This window comes from Nesoenas mayeri (genome assembly GCF_963082525.1).
Source record: "Nesoenas mayeri genome assembly, chromosome: 10".
Lineage (NCBI taxonomy): Eukaryota > Metazoa > Chordata > Aves > Columbiformes > Columbidae > Nesoenas > Nesoenas mayeri.
Window position 1 is genome coordinate 11709999 of NC_137560.1, and position 23132 is coordinate 11733130.

At 42.4% G+C, this 23132-nt stretch overlaps 1 protein-coding gene across 1 annotated transcript in view; it reads right to left on the reverse strand.

Annotated features, from left to right (window-relative positions):
• The window catches only part of ITPR1 (inositol 1,4,5-trisphosphate receptor type 1), a 158633-nt gene extending 153126 nt beyond the window's left edge, over nucleotides 1-5507 (reverse strand). Inside the window, exons 1-2 of the mRNA XM_080350532.1 lie at nucleotides 5401-5507; nucleotides 1628-1698 (exon numbers count right to left, since the gene is read on the reverse strand). Coding sequence (XP_080206658.1) covers nucleotides 1628-1698; nucleotides 5401-5492 — 163 coding nt within the window. The 5' untranslated portion in view covers nucleotides 5493-5507. The remainder of the gene's footprint in view (nucleotides 1-1627; nucleotides 1699-5400) is intronic.
• Between the last annotated feature and the right edge of the window lie 17625 nt (nucleotides 5508-23132).

Consider the following 23132-nt stretch of genomic DNA (forward strand, 5'->3'; position numbering starts at 1 on the left):
AGTAAGATTGCAGAGACACAGCTGTAGCTCCTGACCTTGCCAGAGACATCCCATGCAACACCCCAGACAAGCCTCTCAGTGCTTTTGCTCCATAATAAAACAAAAGAGTAGTTCCCACTTCTGTTGAAGATGCTGCGATAAACTTCATTATTACTTCTTCTGACCCTATTTAATGTGGAAAGCATTTTATCTTAGATTACACTTATAAAGCATGCATATAAATAACAGAAATGCCTGCTAACATTTTATGACTTCTGTTGCCATTTACCACTAAGCATAAACTTCCCCATGAAAGCTTTAGTGAAGTAACTACAAAGGTTGGAAAAGGTTCACACCATTCTTTCTCCATGTATAAATTATAAGTAATATGAGAACATTTACAATGTCTAACCACAATGTTTTATGTCAGACAAATGTCTCTCTGTACTTACAGTTCCTAAACTGTGCTAGAAAGAATTGCCATTTTCTCATTCTTTTGTCTCTTTCTCCTCTCCCCTCCCCTCCTTCTACATCCAGCAGTCTCAGTCAAATCTGGCTTTATTCCTTCATGTGATTTTAACATCAAGAAATGCCTAGAGTCAGGGCTCTAGTTCACATAACACCATTGTTCCTTTTCTGGAGAGCTTGACATTGAATGGTAAAACTTCCCCAGGTTGCCTCTTCAAGTATTTGAATCATCAGTTATTTATTTTTCCAATAAACAGGGCGAAAAACTAACAAGAGCTCACAGACTTGGGCGATATTCTAAAAAGAGAGATTCCATATGTGAGGCATCTTCATGTCATGGGGAAAACAAACAAACAAAACCCAAAACAGCAGCAAAGAAAACCAGCAGTACAGAAGGTACATGATTTTCAAGGGCAATCACCTGCAGTTCCATCCAAATTTGAATACAAGTACAGCAATTCTGAGCTCTTGATAAAGCCAAAGCATAACCCAGGAAATAAGATTTATCCAACAAAGAAACAAGACAAACAGTTGCTGCTACATCTGAGAACAGCAATAAAAGGTGTATCAAATATTTCAAATATTTGCCTGAGCTATCCTTTGGGTAAAACATGTAACCAAAGAGTAGAAATAAAAATTCAAGAACGGTCCTCCAAACCAAATCCCAGTTAGTGCTTCTCTTCCTGTTTGAGATTTTATCTTAATCAGTCCTAGCCAAACTGTGCAAAGAAGGAGACATTAATTTCTTATCACTAAGCATAAGTTTCCTGGCAGAATGAAAGCAGAGTCAAATATAGTTAATATCGAATGAGATCACACAACAATAGTTGTTACAAACACTTGCTCCTTTTCATTTTCCTCTTCTCTGAGATTATAGGTTTGATACTAAATGGCATGTATGACAGCGTGGAACAAAAGAAATGAAACTTACAGAGATCCTATAAGCTTGAATAGATGTCAAAGCCAACCTCGGTTGGCAACCTCTCACGAAGAATTTTTTCTCACTTCACACAGACAGGAACACTTACATATTGCTTTTTTTCTCATGAGTTAGCCTTCATGGAAGATGACACTAAAATATTCTATAGAAGGCATGGAGGCTAAAACCAGTCACACGTGACTGCACAAAATGAAGGATGTCTTCCAACCAGGAGAGTAATCAGCTGTCTAATGAACTTACCTCTGAACTTTTTGGGTGGGTTGTTAAGATCCCCTGCTTCTGGCTGTACAACACACCGATCATCCACAAGGCTGCAAAGAAATAAAAAGTAAAGCGAGATTCTATTCCCTTGCAATTGCTTACATCCTTGTCAGCAAAAACAGTCGTTTATTTGCAATGTTGTTTCTGAGTGGCCACTTCAGCAGAAGACATTCCCCAAATGCCAACTTATGCCAGATCTTTGTAAGAAGCATGCAGCTATTTTTTACTGTTGCCCAGAGCTATGCTCCTGGATTTGTGGGACAATAAATAAGTCATTGCTCCTGTATACTGCATCATCTTTATGTCCCCTGCTTGAGGTGCAGACAGAACAGCCCATATTCTAGTTAAGTGAGAGACAGGCTTAGAACAACTATTGCCTCTTGGACAGATTTTGAATAATGTTGCAAATCGGTTTATATGAAGGGCAGAGAATAGGAAGATATGACTACTATGCAGGCTGGACACTGCCCCTATGACGCTTTTAAGAAAAGGCAGAAACATTAACTGCCACAATAAAAATTGACTCCCAAGAGAAAAGAAGGCATAAATACACTCCCTCCTGCTCACCAGTCATAAACACAAGATAAATCAAGGGGCTGAACTAACCTCCTTATGTTCTACTAGGAAGGAGGTGAATTGGACAAGTAAACCCAAGAGGTTCCAATAGGGAACACCAGGACAGAGCTTCTCCTGTGAATACACATCAGCAAAACCCCCACAGGGTCAATTCACATCCCACAGAATAAATAGTTATGATGCACCTATTACCACTGCTCTGTCCTTAGCATGCTTCAGATCAGCACAGAATTGCACTTTTGCCAAACGCTATTTCCAAATAGTGAAAATGTAACTGTAACCATATACTTTGTAGTTTCTGATTTGATCAAAATGACTCAACTGGCCCCTTAAAACCAATCTGTCAAAGAGGCTTTCTACACAAAAGTAGAAAGTACAACTCCAAGGTCTTAAAGGTTTGAGAGGTCCATTCTCATGCAGAATCAACTTGAGAAAGATTGAGACCTAGAATATGAGAGTTGTTCCTTGCAGAGGCTGGTTACATGCAGGGAGCATCCTGAGACAACAATTATGGAAAACAATCAAGTGCATAAAAATCAAGAGATCAGAGAGATTAAGTGGACTCAACAGTTCTATGCATTTAAAATTTGCATATGCAAACATTCACAGTAAATTGCTTTTTCCCCATGGATTTTCTCCCTATTAAGTGTTATATATACATATGTGTGCTCCAACAAAAATGGTAGTATTAATATTTGAGCTGACTGAAGCACCTGCTTCTAGTGAACAAAGGGCCAAAACCCTAAAAAATCAAAAGTCCAATGTGTTACTTTGATCATCCCACACAAAGATAATCTCAGTGCAATATATCCCTCTCATCCTGAGATTAAATTGAAAGTAAAGAGGAACTTCCCAAACTACTAAGAAAATAATTTGACAGGGCACAAAACACAAAAGAGTATATATTGTACACCAGTAATCATAATGATGACAGCACTGAGTTTGGGAACCAGCAAAATCCCGATTAAGCAATAGTCATGTCATAGGAGTAGTAAATAGGAACACTCTTCAAAGATTTAGGACAGCATTAGAATGTATAGTGCTATCTGTTTCTCAACCTTCATTAAGCACATGAACAAGTCATTACACATCATTATGACATAAGACTGTCAAAACTTCACATGGTATAGAGTACAATTACACCGAGTCTTTCCTTTGCTTCTTTAATTTTCTCCAGGACAAAGACTAAATTAAATATGGAACAAAACTAATTTGATTATGAAGGCTTATTAAGATTATAATGCATTTCATGTTTCATATACCAATTGGGATTTCTGGCTTAAATTAGGCTCAGATGATATGTGGCCATTATATAATGCAGTTACCTTAAAAGAGTACTAATCAAATCAAAGAGGATGCTTGTAACACTAAGGGATCTTTAGACCTGCCATGAGAACATCAAGCCTTAAAAACGTATGTGCTTAGGGCCCATAATGTCTAAAAGGACTACCCATGGTGAAAAATATCTGCTCAGCAATGCCATCAAAAGCCACAGCCACTGCATAATGTTCATCATGCACTGTACGGGATTAAACATAACAACTTTCTACTTGTTCTAGAATTATTTACTGCCAAACTTGCTTCAATACTAGGAAGAAGAAAAATAGCCAAATGTATAGTATCGCTCAATTCATTTTGCCAGTTTTCAGCAGATAGTATTTGGCCAGTCACACAGCTGATCAAACGCTGCAGAGTGTACATGTCATATTTGACGAGTACCTGGGAAATTTGTCAAATACATTCGCCAAATACTATTCAACCAACCCTACTTACTACATCCCTTGCTTTTATCATACCTTCTTTCCCTTCTGGCAGCATCCCATATTTTCTTCTCTTTCCTATAATAGATCATGGTGCATCTTCAGTGTCTGCTTCCTTCTCTGCCCTCTTATTTTCCAGAATCCTAATAGCTAGAGGACTAAACCTACAAGTTAGTTTGGAGTCACTCAGATGAGATTCCAGCCCATCGCTTCCTGCCGAGAGACTTACCAGGATGCTGTCTTTGTACCCTGCTTGGGAGCTCCATTTATCAGATGCATCTGGACAGTAGGCATCAAAAAAATCTGAGAAAGCATGTTGTGTTTGTGCCCACTCACCATATCATCAAGCTTCCTCATTGCTTCTTTGCTACTCATTCAGTATTGAAGTACCACAGCAATGTGTCATGCATGCTATTTCCCTCCTTCTAATTTCTCACTGCTCTGAAACCAGGTGGCAGATGTGCTCTCTGAGCTTCTCATCCAGTCCCCTGCAAGGTCTTCCAAATCAGTACACAGCTCCAGTGCCAGCTTCTGATGTTTGGGGAGATTTCTCCTCAGCAGTAGCTGAGCAGAATAAAACATACCCTGTCACTCGGAGCTGTATTTCAGTTCCATAGCTTTTCTCTGCAGACTCTTCCTTTTCTTCTGTGAACAGCTACTTTTTGTTTAATGAAGTGGCATGCGCCTCTCATGCTTAAGAGGCACTCTCCTACAGAGCACCTACTCTGATGTCTTTGCAGGAGAAAGCACAACCGTGCTCTGGGGGAAACTCGCCGGGGGCAGGAGCCTGCAAGGCACAGCCCCCACCGCCACCCTGGGGTGCTGCCCACTGGCAAAGCTGGAGATTCAAAACATGTTCTCCTTTGACTGGAGAAGCTCAGTTTTGTTTGTAAAAGAAACCTCAAATACTGTAAGAAAGACAAAACTAGTCATAGTGGTTAGTGGTATATAAACAGTTTGGCTCATGACTTCTTCAGTATTTTTTTTAAACTGCTTACATTGCCTATGCTACATCCTTTTTTCCAATATGCAGATTGCACTGGGGTCTATTCATTCCTGACTTGGGGAGAAGGGCAGGGAGGGACAGGACAGGACACACAGATGGACATGGGACACACAACAACATGAAAATCATTTTCTTGCATTCGTTCCCTCTACCCACACCTTGACTTGACAAGCTTCTTCCTCCCCATTAAGGCCACCAAAACCACACCATAGCTATTGATACACTCTCCATCCTCCCAAAATCTAACTTGCCATATTACCTTCAGGCCATTTTTATATTTAGGGTCAAATCTCTACGTAAAGGTACCAGGCTTTACCCGGTACTTCCTGGGAGTCAGGCAAGGATAGCTAGCTGAGCTCCAACAGTCCTCCTTACGGATGTTTTTAGTACAAAAGAACGGCTGTTCTTACCCCAAAGTGCTAATAAATCCATTTGTTGAGCCCTCTGCATAGAGAGAACAAATATCTCCAATATGAAGGAAGCTCGACATCTTGTCGGTCATCTCTGGCTTACTGCCCCTAGAAGAATAAAGCAGAACATTACTCTTTATCAGTCAGAATTTCTCGGTATAAGTTACTCGAGGTTACAACAACAGGACCCTTCGCTTTTGTTTGTTCATTTGTTTCAGAAACTGAACAAGTTCTTGCACTTGAATTTCAGGTATCAAAGAAAACACAGCATGTCAGAACACTTGCTTTGAAAAATAAACTAGCAAAAACCAAGCAGGTACCGGCATCCCATTCAGCCATTTCAGTCCAGGCGTACGAACACATTTCATCCTATGGCAAGAGGGGAAGGGGGAAGAAGAGTGGGCTGCCTCAGCTTAACACATGTTATTTGTACCTTCTAAAACACAACACATTTCTTTCCCAGATTCCTTGTCAGAATCAAAGGTAGGTTTAAACATATTTTCAAGGTTCTCTGGTATGCTAGTATGAATTGTAATGTAAAATATGTATGTGATTCATGTAAATATTTTGGGTCACGTCAAAATATTGACATGACCAACACTGAGGTAACTGCCCACTTTCAGCTGTGGTCCCAAAGACAGCAGTAGGTGAAGACCCACTGAATATGCCTGACCATGATGATTTTGCATGTAAAAACATCAAGATTTTTCACAAATACTTTAAACTATTTATGTATCAGGAAGCAAATCTCTGTGGAATCAGGAACTCTTCAATCCTGTTTTTAAAAAAGATTGCCCAAACAACACTGAAGAAACAGCTGCTTAGTGTTGTCAACTTCCTCAGTACTAAGAACTATCCTTATTTTCTTTAAAGCCCCAAAACCTGAATTAAACGATACAGGACCTGTCATTTACGTAAAGACATAAAAGAGACTTTGTCTGTCACAGTAACAAAGAAAGAAACAAACAACATGAGCGCAGATAAAACAAAGCCCAACTGAACAGATTTTCAAAGACATCTTTTCCAAGGCCATTTACTGGGTTCTTGGAGATCCTCCTAAGCCACGTTTTTGATCCCTGAGTTCGAAACATCACAATATCTGTCTGCTCCTGGGGTTTCAAACAGCAGGCAGAAACGCAGCTACTCCAACCTGCTCCTTCTCACCACGATGACTCGCTCTGCAGGGCAGCCCCACCGGGGACACTGCCCAGGACCATGCTGCCAGATTTAAGGGAAAATAACTGGAAATACTTCCACCCTCTCCAACATCACACCCAAATCAGTTTTAAATGGTGTACCACCAGGAAAACGAAGCAGCAGGAAATTACACTTATTATAGAGCACAGCCCTGACATTGTACAGGGGATAAATATCCCCTTTCACTGAACATTATCTTGTTTACCAAAAGTGTAAGGATCAAGTTTATTAAGCAAGGCTGTAGCTCAACAAGGACAGATTCATGGAGATTTAAAAGCTGCTGTTCATAATGTGCTGCAGATATGAAAGTGCGAGCAAAAATGTGAAGCTATGCTTTTCTTCTAGAAAGCTCCAAATAGCTATCCCTCCTTGCTGCCTCACTCCCAAAGAGTGGTGGTGGCAATAAAAACTTTCATTATTATTAAGTCAAAGCACGTTATAGACATTCTCATGCCTCTAAATCCTTGTGTCATCTGTACAATTAAAGACAAATCCAGGAAACAATGAAAGGTAACATGCCAAGTTCATATGCAGGGTAAGAAAGTCTCAGCCCCTCTGAAACCAAATCCATGACATCCAGGTTAACAAGAAACGCAGATACTTCCAAACACCCCATTTTTACAATGGCATGTAAGGTATCCCATTCAGGGTGCAAGGGGAATTACTTTACTGGACTATATCATTTTTGCTTTAGAAGAGGCAGATGATCACAACAACTGCTCTCAAGAGAATGAGAAGGTCAAAATGACTGGCAAAAAAAAAGAGAAAAAAATTATCTCAGATCCTTGTCCGAAACCTGGCCCGAGGATAGACAATCAAACGTCTGCATTATTTTCCAGAATATAGCCTCAATTTTTTTGTATTTTCTTTACTGAGGAGGATCCTGACATACCATGACATATACCATGATGTTGTAACTACAACATACCATGTTGTATAACCCCTAAAATAAGCTCTTTTCCAATTTATTGACATTAATAAGATGTTTAGCAGCTTCACCTATAATCACTATATGGTTATAGATAACATAAGTTAAGTCTGGAAATAGTTCAAGTACACGGTATGATTGAATTTCATTGTCAGTCTGTTCACTAGATCCTTTTTAAAGTTTCCTGGGCAGGCTTGCAAAGGCATCACTACAGAGTCAGGTTCTGCCTCTGTGCACCTCAGAGTGCTGAACCTCAACCTCTCCTGGTCCCAACCCGGGGAGCCGTGCTCCCCACACTTCCCGCTGGTCAGCAGCTTTGCTGGAGTCCAGACTTAAGCCTTAAAAAAATTGTAGCCAGATCAATCCTTTTCTCAGGCATACAGTATTTAGCATATAAATCCTCACTCAACCCTTTCTTGTATTCTTTTTGAAAACTGTTTTAATGTTGATCAGTGTGCTGTTATCTCCGACAGAGCTTGGACAGTGTGCCTCCACCGCTCTCACAAAGCATGCTGCCAATTCCAAGTAAGGTGAGCATCTTTATCCTATGGCTTACCCACAGTCAAAAGCAATATTATGAACACTGTCTACATCTATCACGTTTTTTAATAACTGAATATCAAAAGTCAGTCCACTTGACATTTATCTTTAAACATGCTGTTTCTGAGATTGGCCGGTGCTCAGGAACATGCTGAACTGGCAGATGGAGTGAGGGACTTAATGACCCAACAGGCCTCCTCACACAGAAGATTTACAAGAGAATAATTTCTAAACTGATTTAGCTTACTTCAAAGCTGCTTTCACAGTCTCCCCACAAAGGACTCGTGACACCTAACAAAATTACTCCACTAATTTTCAGTTATTTGCATTAAACACTAGATGATCTGCTACCACAAACTGAATGTTTTCCACCTCTGATAAGAAGGACAACTGGGATATGAGACAAAAAGTAAAACTAGACAGTTTTCAAGAGCAAAGTTTCCAAGTACCTACTTTGAAAACCTTTTAAAAACAGCTGTCAACATTCAGCTGACCACACTCAGCCCCCCAGACCTCCACGGGAATGTGCAGCCAGAGAACCCAGAAGCTGAGGCACATCTGTCCCAGGTTCATGGCACAGGCAGACTACAGGGACTTCACAAGTTCCCTCCTGGACACACCAGCCAAAGCATCCATGCATATCCCCTTGGCCAGGGAGGGGATGCTGTGTGTCTCCTGCATCATGTTGGCCAAAGGCAGGAGATGACACCAGAAGCTCAGGGCACGTACACTCAGTACCCAGCTCTCATGGCTAAAAGCACAATCACCCTGCTCAGAAAGCAATTGTGCTCCACAGACAAATACAGCCATTACTCTGCAATTCATTTATTTTAGATAGGCCAGTGCCAAGAGCAATCGATTAATACTAGAGGAGGGACAGCCCTAAGAGAACGATTGCGGTTATTGCTACGCACAGTCCCAGTTTTAATGGCACTCTCACATCCCCGCAAGAGAGGCACCCTGCAAGAAACCCATCATGTTCCAGCCATAACACAGCAGTCTGCCGGCCATGGAACAGCCTCATTCTCTTCCACTTCAACACTGAAGGAAAACAAAATTCACAGAATCACAGAATGTTATGGATTGAAAGGGACCTCGAAAGATCATCTAGTCCAATCCCCCTGCCTTCTATGTAAACTTACTTAAAAAAACCAAAAACAAACAAACAAACAAACAAAAAAACCCACCCCAAAACAAAGATAAAGAACATACTCTGACAAGGAAATTATAGTGGCGTGGCAATACTAGCATATAAATCTAGAAAAAGTGAGTCGGGTTTCTCTAAACAAGTATTATGAGGCTTAACTCAGGTGCAGCAATGTCAACAGCATCAATACAAGTTTTTAAAATGATGTTCTTTTCCCACTAAGCTGAAGACTAATTCTGACAGAAAGACAGAATTAATTTTTAAGATGAGAAATTATATGTGAACTAGAAGTAGATTGTACATTGAGAAGTAGACTATGTCTCTCCATAGACATCAAAAAATACTGTAAAATGTTCGTATTTCACGGGGTTTTTTTGAGCCTTGACAGCTCGAATTCTTTTAATTATATTGGTGATGACTTCCATATCTACGTTATCTATATAAAAGTCAGTGCTTTATACACAAGTTATCTTCACAGGAGAATAAAAGTCTTTGTTTAAGAAGCTACTCCCCAAAAACTAAATACAGAAACCTGCTCAATTTCATGTGAATTGCAAGGTACTGCTTTACAAGTAATTTTGCCAGGCTATAGTTTTGCTCTCGGGACTGGCTCTGAAAATACATTAGCTAAATTCTGGCAGTTAATTAAACCCAGGAACATGTCCTGTTCATCTCAAGAGTTTTTGGACTTGCCTTTCCCCCACTACTCTGTACTATTTTGGTGAACACAAATCTGTATCACAAAACCGTGAGTTCGGTCTTTTGACCATAATTATAGGGTTCATTTTTTATTATTTTCTAACAGGTTATTTTGCACATATCCTCCAAACAAGCTACATTTCACATAGCAAAAGCCAATTAAAAGAAATGCAAGATAAGCACTTTGACAGGGTTTGTACGAAGCCCTTTACCATCAGCACTACCATTCCTGTCCAAACCCAGGGTGAAGTTCTTCAGACTCTCCCTCATAACTGTTCCCACCGGCTTTCAGGAAGACTGAAAGAACTCTAGTCATATTTCAGGGAACAAGCAGATCATACGCTTAGCCTGATGGCCTTGAATAAGCCAGTATAAGTTTGATATAGTCACTGAAATTCAACTCTGAGTCACTTCAATCCATTTTCTCATGAAAACACATTTCATAATGGTAGTTAAAGCAGAATTAAAAGTGCAAGCAGAAATCAAACTGACTGTTAAATATCAAATACCTTAATGAGACAGCTGCTTTTTGAAGATCACATAATAGGAAATGCAACTGCTTTGTAAACATTTTAGACTAATTTCTCCCATAACTTATCTAGATGTTGATGCTAAGTTAGAAAAAACAGGCATCAGAGCAATGCTGAAAGTTTGCTTTCCTTGAATAGCAGAGTCAAGGCCCCCTTTTGAAGTCCCTCTGTACCGGGACTGTGTGTAACAGGATTTCTGCAGCATGCTGTTCCTCATCTCAAGCCATTTAATGCTGAAATGCTTTTCAGAGATTCTGAAGCTACTTTGCTGATACCACATCTCATGTGTCTGTTTTGTGGGTGATTTTAATACTTGAACCTATGACTACAAATCCTATTTGTAAAATAAACAAGACCAAATATGTCTTATTGCTGATGGTTTGATTTCCAGCAACTGGGATACAAATGACTTAATCTTTTTAAGATGGTTCTAATGATGTTTGTTTTGAGCAAAAGAGCTCCTTGCTGTGCCCTGCAGTCCCAAGATGTACTCAATTCTCTATTATCATATTTTCACTGTGGTTTAGTGCTCAATTAAATAGAGACTGGCAATTTTATATGTACTGTTACAGAAATTGGAGCAGCGCTTTATCAAACTCTTTTTCACTATTTAGGTCATTTAGGTAATAATAGAATCTCAAACTGTACATAACTGCTTCAACTTCATTCCTGTAGACAGGAAACTCCACAGTGGAAGTTTAATTTTGGTTCCATTTTTAATGGAAAAAAGATCAGAGTTTAAGAGTAGAGAGAGAGAACAAAAATGCAAACATAAAGGACAACTTAATGGCATAAGCTACTGCCATATATTTGAAGAATCACCCCAAAATTAACAGATATCACTAACATTGCACCAAGATTGGATCAACTGAGAACCCACAAGACGAGGTATGCTGGTGTGTTTGAATCAAATGGAATCAGGTCCTTAATACTTGTAAATTAGGCCAAGTAGGCCAACATTTTCTCAAATGCACCCAAACCCTGACTCCCTAGATTAAAGTGAATGTCAAATGCTTAAACAATTTGGTAAATTCAAACCGTATTACAAAATTACTTGGCTGAAAATTTGGTCCTATGGGCTTGATTGAATGTTTCGCCTAACTAATGTTTCTCTGATGATTTCCATGGCCTCATGATAATACACTCCCAGCATTCTGTATCTATTTTTACAGGTACAACTAACTCTTTAAAAACTGAAATCAAATCCTGATGTTTCCCATTCTTATTTCAATAAAAATAAGGGAAGATTTCCTCTCTGAGCATTGTGAGAAAGATTCAAAAGAATCCCATTAAAACAGCCAAAGCCAGGAGGAAGTGCCCTATTTAAAAGATCATCTAGTGAATAATGACTGTCTCGGGCTGCAGGACAGAGCACTATCATTTTGCAAAGCTTCTGATTTAGCAAATCTAAAAGGAGCTCCTTGAACACACGGGAGAAGACAAACAGGACAGATTTTGGGCAGCTGGGTCAGGGCACCATGTGGGCCAGCTCAGGGAAGCCTGTTAACCAAGCCAACAGCAGAACGAACTCCTGCAGGTTCTCAGCCACCAATGCTGTTGGTAGCACACAGAAAATACCAGCAGCACCAGGAGCCCACAGCCACTCAGTCTCGAACATCAGGACCTTCATCCTCCTCACACGCTTGCAGCGGGAGGCAGTTCAGGAACTACGTTACATTTTGAAAGGGTTCAGCACTGCTGATTTCATGCACACATGTGCATAAATTACATTTGAGAGATTACACATGCTAAAAAAAAAAAAAAAAAAAAAATCAGCATGGTTCCTTTATCTACCACATCATCTTGTTTTCCATTTAACTGCAACCTTTCATGTCCAGGAGCCTGCTATCTGCCAGCAAATAGTCATTTGATGAACCGTTAGATTAAAGAGGAGAAATGCACTTTCTCACATAAAGTATTTTTCCTCCTAACGCTTATAACGCAGCAGATTTGCCTATAGTTTGCAGTCTGAAGAGGCAAGATGGGGGCTGTGGAAGGGGGAGGAGGGGGCAGCACAACGACTTTCTCAAGGACACGCAGTGGGTCAGACTCAGAGCCCAGGTCTGAATCCAGGTCTCCCAAATCCCCATCTACCCTCTTCTCCCAGGAGGAAACTCAGTCTCTTTGCATATTTAATCAAGAATATGTTTCCTGCTTTTCTTGAAGGAAGTTAGAAGAGGCTATAAATTCATACAGCAAAATAATGACGATGTTAATTATGCTCTATTCATACTATTTGCCACTCCACAGACAAATAGTTTTTTTTTTTTACCATACTAATGACAAAGTTATTCAGAAGTGACTATGTCATAGATGTAACAGAAGTCAGTTTAAGAAAAAATTATAAGCAGAAAATAACTCATTTCGTTAACTTAAATCTCAATAAATCCTCAATACAGGAAAGCAAACATGTACAACATCCTTTTCTCCTCAGAAAGAGCACCTGCATTTTTTTATTTTCCTAGTGCAACCAGACAAGCTAGTTACAGAAAATTCAGGTCAAAAGTAACACACTCGTAACAATACTCTGGACAGAAGTTATACTTTGACCGTGATATGTTATACAGCAGCCATCAGACTGATGTGAGAAACATGGCTGATGGATCCTATTGACAGGCATCTGCAGAAAGCTGAAAAAAGAAAATCTATTAGAGATACACTATCAGGGGAAAAAAAAGCATTTTTTGTTTGTTTCAAAACAAGTATGATGTGACAGCATCTTTTTAATTCCATTAAAAGAAAGAAGCACTTAACTGAAGTTGATACTTACTGAAGTTTGTACTTACTGGCTCTAACCCTGATAGGAGAAGGCAGCTCAGACGTCAGCCTCTGGACGAGGCCCCTACAAGCACACAATGTTTTCCAGCATATTTCTATTAGAAGGAGAGAGTTGGAACACGCCAAAAGAAACAGGGCAGCCAATGTCATGGGGAAAGAGAGCAAGCTTGGTTCATAACACCAACTGGAGTTTGGCCAAGGAAGAAAAATGGCCAGGGAAGAAGAGGGTACAGAACAGTCCTGATTTCACTTCGCCTGGCCATGTATCTGCTGAGGCTTTACCACAGAACGGGCTGTCTCCTACAGTCCCATTCCCTGCATCAAGCCTTCAAGCTTCCTTCCTCACAAGATACACACTCTGTAGTGAATGCAGTACTCCCTAAATTGACCTAGAGTATTTTCCTTCTGTCTGTCCATCTCACTAACCTTCATCTGCCTCTGACCCTACCTGCCCAACACTAACACCCTTCCCATGTCCTACACCTCCCATTTCTCCCTTCACCAATACTGCACCTGGGTGGAGGTTCTCTCTCCTCCATGGCGGTACTGGTGTCGTTTTCCAGGGTTGGGCTTTGCTGGATGCCTCCCGGTAGCCTTGGGTTCCCACCGCAAATCAAGTTAAAGCTTTTCTTCCACTTGCAAGCGTCTCCTATTGAATGCTTGTAAGTCTTCTCTCGTCCTCTAGATGTAGCAACCCTACAAGGGTGAGCTCGCTGCTCTCCTAGACACCTCAGCAGGCACCAGGTCTGCAGACTAAAGCCTAAGTGCCCGTGACAAGCAGCCAAAGAGGAGGAGCCACTACCAGCACATGATCAGCACGTGTGGAGAACCACTGGTGGCCAGGGGACCTACTTTGAGCCCTGCTGATCTAAAAAACCCTGATGGGTTGGGCTCCTTTACAGATGAATACTGCAGTTCCCAGGTTGAGTTCTACATGTTGGCCCCCCAACAGTACTCTCCTAGAATGCAAGCATGGGTCATTCTTCTGAAGCAAAGGTTTAAAATATTGCACAACCTTATCGCATAAAGAGCATTAGCAACTCAATCTACTCAACCCTTACTGATGGAGAAGTGGCCAAGGACTGCGGTGTTATTTTAATCATAAGATTTCAACTAACCTTTCAGACCACACATCATCAACCAACTCGGGTATCTGTCTTTGTGCCCATACATCTCTTCCCACAGAGAGAAGTGGGATGCAGACAGGACATGTCTGGACTACAATCAAAACTTCTTGGCAGATTTGTGAATTTGTTAAGAAGTGGTTAGAATGGGCCAAGGTACAAAAGAAAGGTTTGCAAAAGTTTCATACTACACTGCTACTAAACAATTCCCAGAAATTAATTAGAAAAAAAAGCTACAGCCTTTTGGCATTTTTTGGCCTACTGTGATCAGAAATCTCTTACATGTATACACACAGTGATTACAGTCTCTGACTGCAGACATCTTGCACATGGCAAGGATGAAGACAGAATGACATGTTTGTGTACATCACTACATCTGGATCCAGCAGCCAAGGCTCTTTCCTTATAGCTCAGTATCAGGTTACTCTGAGAGCAGGAATATTATCCAGCATCCTATCCCAGAACGTGCTTCATCTGGCATTCAGTTTTCCTGGATCTATTCACCATCCTTCTATAACCTGCTCAGCCCAGCCATCAGTGAGGTATCAACACTCAGCTTTCTGCCACGCTCCTCACATTGACATTCCAGCATTCGAGGATGCAGTTACATCACTGCAAGCCATAAATTAGCAAAGTAATGCACACTTCCATCAACATTTCTGACACATTTTGCTCTCTGGAGGGTTAACTTGCTGAGATCTGAAGTGACATTCTACTCTCCATTTAACACTGTTAGGAAGGAAAAATGAGTCTTGATCTAAGTTTTGATAGGCTTAACCAAAACCACAACTATGAAAATGAAACTTTTCTGAGTTCAGAATCCACAGCTGAATTTTGCAGCTTTAGTCTTCTGTATTACACTTCATGTAGTTTTGATCTTAATTTTTTTTTCTCCCAAGGAACTTAGTCCCATAAAACACTACAGTTCTGAAGACTTAGAAATATAATTTCTCAACAGGTACAGAACAAACAAGAACAACACACGCTTCCTGCGGCTGCCTCTGCCAATCTAACGAGCAGTCACAGCACCTTGGAAAGGGAGTTCTGCCTCCATACCCAGCCATTGTCCATCCGTGCCAAGACAGAGAACCAGGCAATAATTGCTGTAGTGCTTTTGTAGCATCCGTTGGAAATATAAATCAGAAAGGAATTCTGAGGCAGATCAAAGCTGGTGCTGTTTGGCCTCCTGCAGCAGCATCTGGGAGATGCACAGCAGAAGAGCACAGGAATCATTTTGAATAGCTATGGACACAGACAGGATTCAGCTTAGCAGCCCAGGATACTGTCTGCTGCTTTTTCAAGTCTTCTTTACAGCACCCAGCAAAGCAGGACCTGTCTGTACCCAGCACAGGCCACTACAGGAGACTGCTCAATGGCTTTTAAACTCTTCTTCTGTACCATCACAAGCACATAAAAAAATAAGGCAGAAAAAAGGCTCCAAGCTACTGAAGCAACAAAAACTAGAAAAGGTGCTATCTCAGCAGCAGAAGAAACTCATTTGGAATGTACTGTAAGGCAGTTTTTTACAAAACTGGACTAATAACACAGCCACATTGTGACAGAAACATTACATTTACATAACTTCCCAGCAGCACACCACTTTCTACCTCTAAACCCCTCTGGTCTCCATAAGCTGCTTTGGTGAAGCTGCCTTCCCTCACACTCACCCACAGGCGAGTGAGCAGCTCGTCTACCAGCTACTACAGAGCCACTACCCTCATCCCACCTCCCACGGGATCTTGAGATTCCTCCTGTCTTCAAGACACAATCCTACAACTACAACTATCTTATATTTATGGGGTAATAATGTCTCAAAGACTCCCAGTACACTTCGCAACTTGACATATCAGATGCTCCTAAGGAGTATGCTGTGCACCAAAGAATTACCACGCACAGCATCACAGGGGAACCGCACAGTCAACACATCAACCAGAATAGGCTGCACCTGCTTCATCAAAGGACAGATACAAGACAATTGCTCAAGATATCTGGGTCCTGTTTGAAGCCTGCTTTATAGCACTGAAAAAGAAGTTTCACTTCAATACCATCCATTTCAGCGATTTCAGAGGAACAAGTTCATCTTACAGGAAACTAAAAGGAGCTTCTGCTTCCAGAACAGATTTATAGACCACACCATCCATTTATGGATCAGCCACCAGTATCATTCCCTTTCCCTTTGCACACACACAGTACTGCAGGAGCTGGATCCTTGCTTGCATATATCATCCAAAACCTGCCAGTCTTGCAGGTGACTGGCCATCTTCTCACACTCCCACATTGTAATGCCCATTCAGCACAGCCTTTACAAGAAGAGTTACTATAAAATCAGACCAACACCTCACACCAGCGTGGCTTCACTGCTTGCAAGGCTCACTAATTTGTGATGGCACCTGTGAGCAGCCAGGACTCAAGATTCAGTTTCTTCACCTGAACTCAACCTCTTCACCTGAACTCTTTTTCTACACTTTCTAGTCCACCCCACCCCACACAAACACAGATTTGTTGAGGTGATGTGAGAGGACTGATGGTGCCATTAATAAGATCACATTACTCTTCTCATTTACAACCAGAGACCCCAGCAGTCATTAACACCGCTCTCCACCCTGCCCATCAGCCCCAGCTCTCCTCCTCCATGTACCTGCTCTCACCCAGACCTGCAGCTCCAACAACAGTCCCTGAATTAATGAACCAAGTGCTCACCCCCTTCAGTGTTCTTCACTAGAGCCTTTTCCACCCTCCAGTGACGATGTAGAGGACTAGCATATTTTGAAAAATATGATATTTCCCACATTTAAGCTCCACCCCACGATTGCAAAGGCAACCAAAGTTACTCTTGCTGTTTACTTCCTAATTTATGAAGCCCTGTAAGAGGAAACCAGATCACTCCCTATTTCAAGACTTAATCAGCACTGCAAAACAGATGGTTAAAACTCATCTAAGCAAACACTTAAATCTCAGGAAGGAATAAGGTATTTTAACAAGAAAAATACTGTTGTTGACAAACAAAAGATGGCTTAAAGAACACATTAGAAATAATCAGCTCAAACAGCTTACTTGACAGTGTTCCTATAACAGCTTGCTTTGAAAAACACTGGAACTGTGTTTCTCATGTCCACAATGACTCCTTTTTCAGTTTACACACAGGGACCGCTACGCATTCACACCAAGTCACTGGTCTCCACAGCATGCAACTTTTCCATTTGTTTTGTCAATTGTACTGTTATGCCAGAAGTTTTGGCCTGATCGATGCCACCAGTTCTCTCCACTCACAAGCAGTGTTGGACAAGCAATGCTTTGCTACAATCACTATGCCATGCAATATTTTTATTGTTTCAGGAACTGACCTTACACCAGCAAAACCATCGAGCATTTAGAACCTGAAAAACTGGCACAGAGGTTCAGAAAACAAGTAAAAAATTCAGCACCCAGTAGCCACAGAGGAACCACCAAGGGAAAGACATTGATACTGGCTCCACATGGCATACCGCACTCATGCAGCTGAACCTGGTGTGGTAAGCAACTGAGATGTGGGCCTTCGGATTGGGCTCTGAGTCAGTGAGTCTTTTGGCTCAACAGGTTTGGAAGTCCTGGGACACCAGGCAAATTTCCAAGCACAGGAAAAAACCTCAAAGCCAAATAACAAAATGCACATTTAAGAAACAAAAACACATGCACAAGTACTGGCCCTCATTAATAAATAAAATGAACAGGTATGATACACACACATTACTCCACACGACTTCAAGTCCCTGTATCTTCATAAGGCCAGGATCTCGAGCGTATTAGCCACATTTCCCCTTCCTGATTCGCAAGTAGCAACACCACAGCCCAACCCATCTGCAGCTGAGCGGGCACATGTGAAACGCTGCACAGTGTGGCATGTGATGTATTTGATGCAGTATTTCAAACCTTTCACCTGTTGGGAATTCTTTGTACAAACAAACTACTGTGAGCCAGAATAAACCCACATAAGGGAAAGAGTATGTGTTTGGTTTTGTGCTAGAGAGGAGAGCCTGATGGTCCCCAAGCCATTGCAACTGCATCAAGTGCCCCTGCACCCAGGGGAACACGATGAGGGTCTGAGGCACAACAGGCACAGGCAGCTTCCCTGCACAGGGGAACCACAAAGCCAGCTTCAGGCCACAGACATCCCGATCAATTAGCAATAATTAAGCTTTTATCATTAAGACATAAACCTGCTCAGAATTATGATGCATCCCACATACATGGGGAATGCACATGTGCCCCCCCGCGCTGAAGTACAGTTATTGTAGTCCAGGAAACAGCTAAATATTTGGCCTGTCAGACCAGTTACCAAGACCCTCAGAAATATCCACCCACAGTTGCCCAGCTTTTGACCATTTAAGAATAAGATCGCCCATAGCCAAGTCCCCATCAGTGCTCACAAGTGTTTACATAACGCCAAACATCCCCTGCAACTGCGCCTCAAGTACGAGAGGAAAAACACGGGCAAAGTCGGAGCGGACACCGCCGAGGCCTCGGCCGTCCCGCGGAGCTGCGGCGAGTTCCGGGCGGCGACCCCGGCCCGGGCCGGCACTGCTCCCTGCTCCGCCCGGCACGGCCGGGCCACGACAGGCACTGCGGAGCCGGGAGGACGGAGAGCTCCCTGCCCCGTCCCGCAGGGGCTGCCGCGGCCGGGCATCCTCGCCGAGCACTGCTCCGCCTCTGCTGCAGCTCCCGGACCCCCGCCTCGGACACACAGGAGTGGGGCTGCCCCAGCGGCCGGAGCGGGGCGGGCTCGGCGCCTCCCTCCCCAGCCACTGCCGCAGCCCTTGCCTGCCCACATCCCCCCCCGCCCCCCCCCGCCCTACCTGGCTCCTGTGGCGGCGGGGAGGGCTAGCGGCGGCTCGGCAGCCCCATGCTGGCGGCGCGGCGCTGCCCGGTCCCGTTAGGATGAAGGCTGCGCCGAGCTCCCCGCCACCGCCTCAGCTGCACATCCACATGGTTACTGCGCTCCGAGCTCGCCGCCGCGCCTTATATAGCGCCGCGGGGCTCTCTGGGTAACGCAGTCCTGGCGGCACCGCACGCCGCGGGGAAGGGCCCCGCGGGACTACAACTCCCGGCGTGCACCGCGCCGCGAGCCACCGCCAGGGCGACCCCCGGAACGGGGCCGGTGCTGCGGGCTCCACGGGCAGCCGGGACTCCGACAGGTCTGCGCGTTCGACACGTCCTAAGTTTTGGGGCCTCGACACCGTATTTCGTGTTGGGGGGGGGGGGGGGGGGGGGCTTTGCACAGAGCCCTGGCACCGGGAGACGGCTCCTGAAGCGCCCACCTGCCGGCGAGGAGCAGCGGGATGCACCGGCACAGCCTTGCCAGCAACACAGACTTCAAGAAAATCAAGCCAGGGAATATAAATCCTTAGTAAACGCAGGTCTTAGCACGGTTTGGGAAATGCAAGATAGCGGAGAGATCACGCTTAAACTCTTGCGCTCAAATAGAAGGGATTGAGATTTCACAAGGTTGTTTACACACCCGGCTTTCGCTTCTGGGGTAATTCAATTAATTACTGGAAGATAAGAGCCTGAGAACGGTCAGCTGTGCGGAAGCGCGATCATGTGGGGTAAACCGGCTATTTTGCAGAAGAACAGTTTAAAACTTTGAAAGTAGTGAGTTTCACTAAACCAAGTAAAAATCTCTTCAGTAAGACTATCTGGCACAGGGATGCTGCTAACTTTAAAGCTTGTCTACTTACCGACAACACAATTTAAGCCAGAATGACCAGCAGTGACCAAAAAAAAAAAGTAATATTTCCTTTTATTTTTTACATTATGCAATTATTTATCCTTAAAATATTAGTCAAGGTATATAGTCCACGATAATACAGTAATTTTTATGCCCTCTGTAGGGCACAGTGGCAGTACCACAGCACAAAGTGCCTTGCAGAGGTGGATGAGATGTTTGCACTGCAGAACTGCTGTATCACTTTAATTGGCACAAGGTGAAGAAAACATTTCCCTCCTCTCCCTTCCACCCGCACCTACCCGCTGCCTCAGAGAACGGGCAGGACACAGTGTGTCACGGCTGCTGCCACGCTCAGGGTTTGTCTTATCTCTACAGCGAACCTGCTGAGGAAAGGGAATAAGTCCAGATCAACAAGTGTTCCGATTGACAGCAACCTACCACTTCATGGTTCTTCATTAAAAAGTAACATCAGAGGAGTTGCAGTTATGGCTATCAAGCAAGAATATGTAGAAGTTGAAGTCCATGACTTATGAACTCAAGAGAAGGTCAGTGAATAGAGTTCTATGATGGCTGCAACACTACAAGCCATTACTCATCAGAAATTTGGCAGAGTAATGTTGCTTAATATCATTAGGTAATCCTAATGAATTCTCATGTAATCAAATCTAATCTCTAGATGAGTTCAGGAGGCTGAGGCTAGAACGTCTGGTGCACTTGGGCAGTGATATAAGGACTGTCACTAGAGCCAGTGGCAAAGAGCTTTGCCCACTGAACACCTTTAGTGGTTACACCAGCAGTATGCCTTGAAATACCTTCATTAATGAGTGCTGCAGAAGAGCAGTAGCAGTATGATAGAAATTGCATTTAAAGTAAGCCATGGTCTGGGGGGATTTCCCGATTTGCTCTGGGTCTTGGTCAGGTCTTCAAAGGCTGTGGAGGTTGTGCTACCGAGGGCTCTTCAGCCAAAAATACTGATTAAGTACTGCAAAGAACTTGCTGGATTTGAAGGGCTGCTGGCAAAGACAAGACAATAATGAAAATTTCTGAAAGCGGAAAATGTTTCCATTTCTCTTAAGAACTTGCTTTGGGATGCTGCTGCAAGCACAGTGACTTCATAAGATTCCCATAATCTTATAGCTTTAAGAAAAGAGAAATTGGTAGGGCAGTCAGCAAATTAAAAAATTCACACTCAGAAGTACCATAGAGTTATTCTCTTAAAGTAACTGTGTCATTGATAATGTGAACTACAGCAGGTAGCCCCCAAGATAGTGAATAGAGTCTGATTTGCTCAGTAAGCAAACAAGAAGTTGGGCTTAGATCATAAACAGATGCACAAAGAGGGTCTAAGGAATGAGAACTGTTCAAGAGTTCAGAGACGAAATAGCAAAAACAGTGCTACTTGGTAGATATCACTTGAGTTTTTAGAGTGCTATAATACAGATGTTTTGCCCATTCACATATCTGGTTTTATTCAAAGGAAAACACTTTGCAAGAGAGGGGTTTTTTTGCTATTGGAGAACTCTGTTCTTTTCTTTTTGAACCTTATTCTGGTCCAGCACTACCTTATTTGTAGCAATTATGTGAATCAACATTGATGAAATATGCTAGGATGAAGTTTGAAGCCTTATGCGCCAAGAGTAAGAACAATATTTTTCTGTTTTATGCTGCCAGATTTGCAATTAACTGTTAACTTTTCTGGACCATTTTGGACAGAAATCAGTCCAGCCTGCTGGGTGCATTTGTGTGGGTTTTTTGCCTCTGCTGTTGGTTCCACACAAGCAGCAACCCTGGAGGAAAAAGGAGAAGATATTCTGGGCAGCCACCAGGACTCTGAGAATCAAACTGTCCAGTCTTCCTCGTGGCTGGTCTTCATGATGCTGTAGATGATCACAAAAGCTCCCCATCGTTGTCAGAGCTGTCCATGCCAATTCTGCAGCACTAGGAGATGAAAAGCACCACTAACAACAGAGACAAATGCTAGGCAACATCTCAGCTTTTCAGCTAAGTGCTGAAGTGTCTCTCATCTCTATAATATTTTAGTAAGAGTGAAATCAGTGTCTTAATCCTGAAGCATGGTATACTCAGTGTGAGGAGAGAGAATAATTAAACCCTCTGTGGAAGAGATTAGCTGCTCATGAACAAATTACTTAGAAGCACAAATATGATCAATAAATGACACCAGCAAAAGTTGTCAGAAGTTCTCAGAAATACGCACTGGAAGCGGGATGTTGCTCAGAAGCAAACTGTAATTGTAATTATTTCATCTAGCCTCCTGAGAGAATAAGGAACATAAACCTTTCTGATGGAAGTACAGCAATGATGCAAAGAAGAATTATAGAAAAATGAGCAATGAGAATGAAGAGGCAAGATACACCAGAGAACTGTCCCAGCTCACTGAAAATCAACTGATTTTCCTGGATTCCATCATGATGCAGCCAGAATCCCAAGGCTTTAATATGGGGAAGTTATCCTGGCAGACTGTTTTCAGTTCTAGAAGACTGCAGAGTTTGGATACCTAGATTCTGCTGTAATTTCTGTAAATTGCACTGGAAATCTGGAAGGAGAAAATAAGCAATATCTATTTTGCATTTTCATAGAGATTCTATGAAGATCACTGTTTCAACATAAAAGGCACATTTACATTTTCCGAACCCGAAGCAGCCAGGGTTGATTTTATAATTAAATTTGTATTCATTTGTTTTTCTGCACTCTGTTGCTTTTCTAAGTACGTCATAGGGCAAAAGGGACTAATGGTGGATAATTGAAATGCATCCTTGTGAAGACTCCCAGCACTGTCATTTTGCATACAGTAAAATTTCATACAGCAAATACAGTTGAGTAGTGTTCCTTTCCAGTATTAATACCAAACAAACTCTCCTTTAGTATGGTCATGCTTCTTTCTGCTGCACAGTCCTAATATTTATATATACATTAAGTATTTGCATTAATATCCCACAGAATGAGTAGAGATTTATTTGAACATAGTGGAAAAATCCAGAAGAAAATCCATTCTGCTGAAAGTCCTGAACAGAAGCTTCCACACAAAGTAAAGATTTACATGACAGAGCAACAAAATCTTCAACAA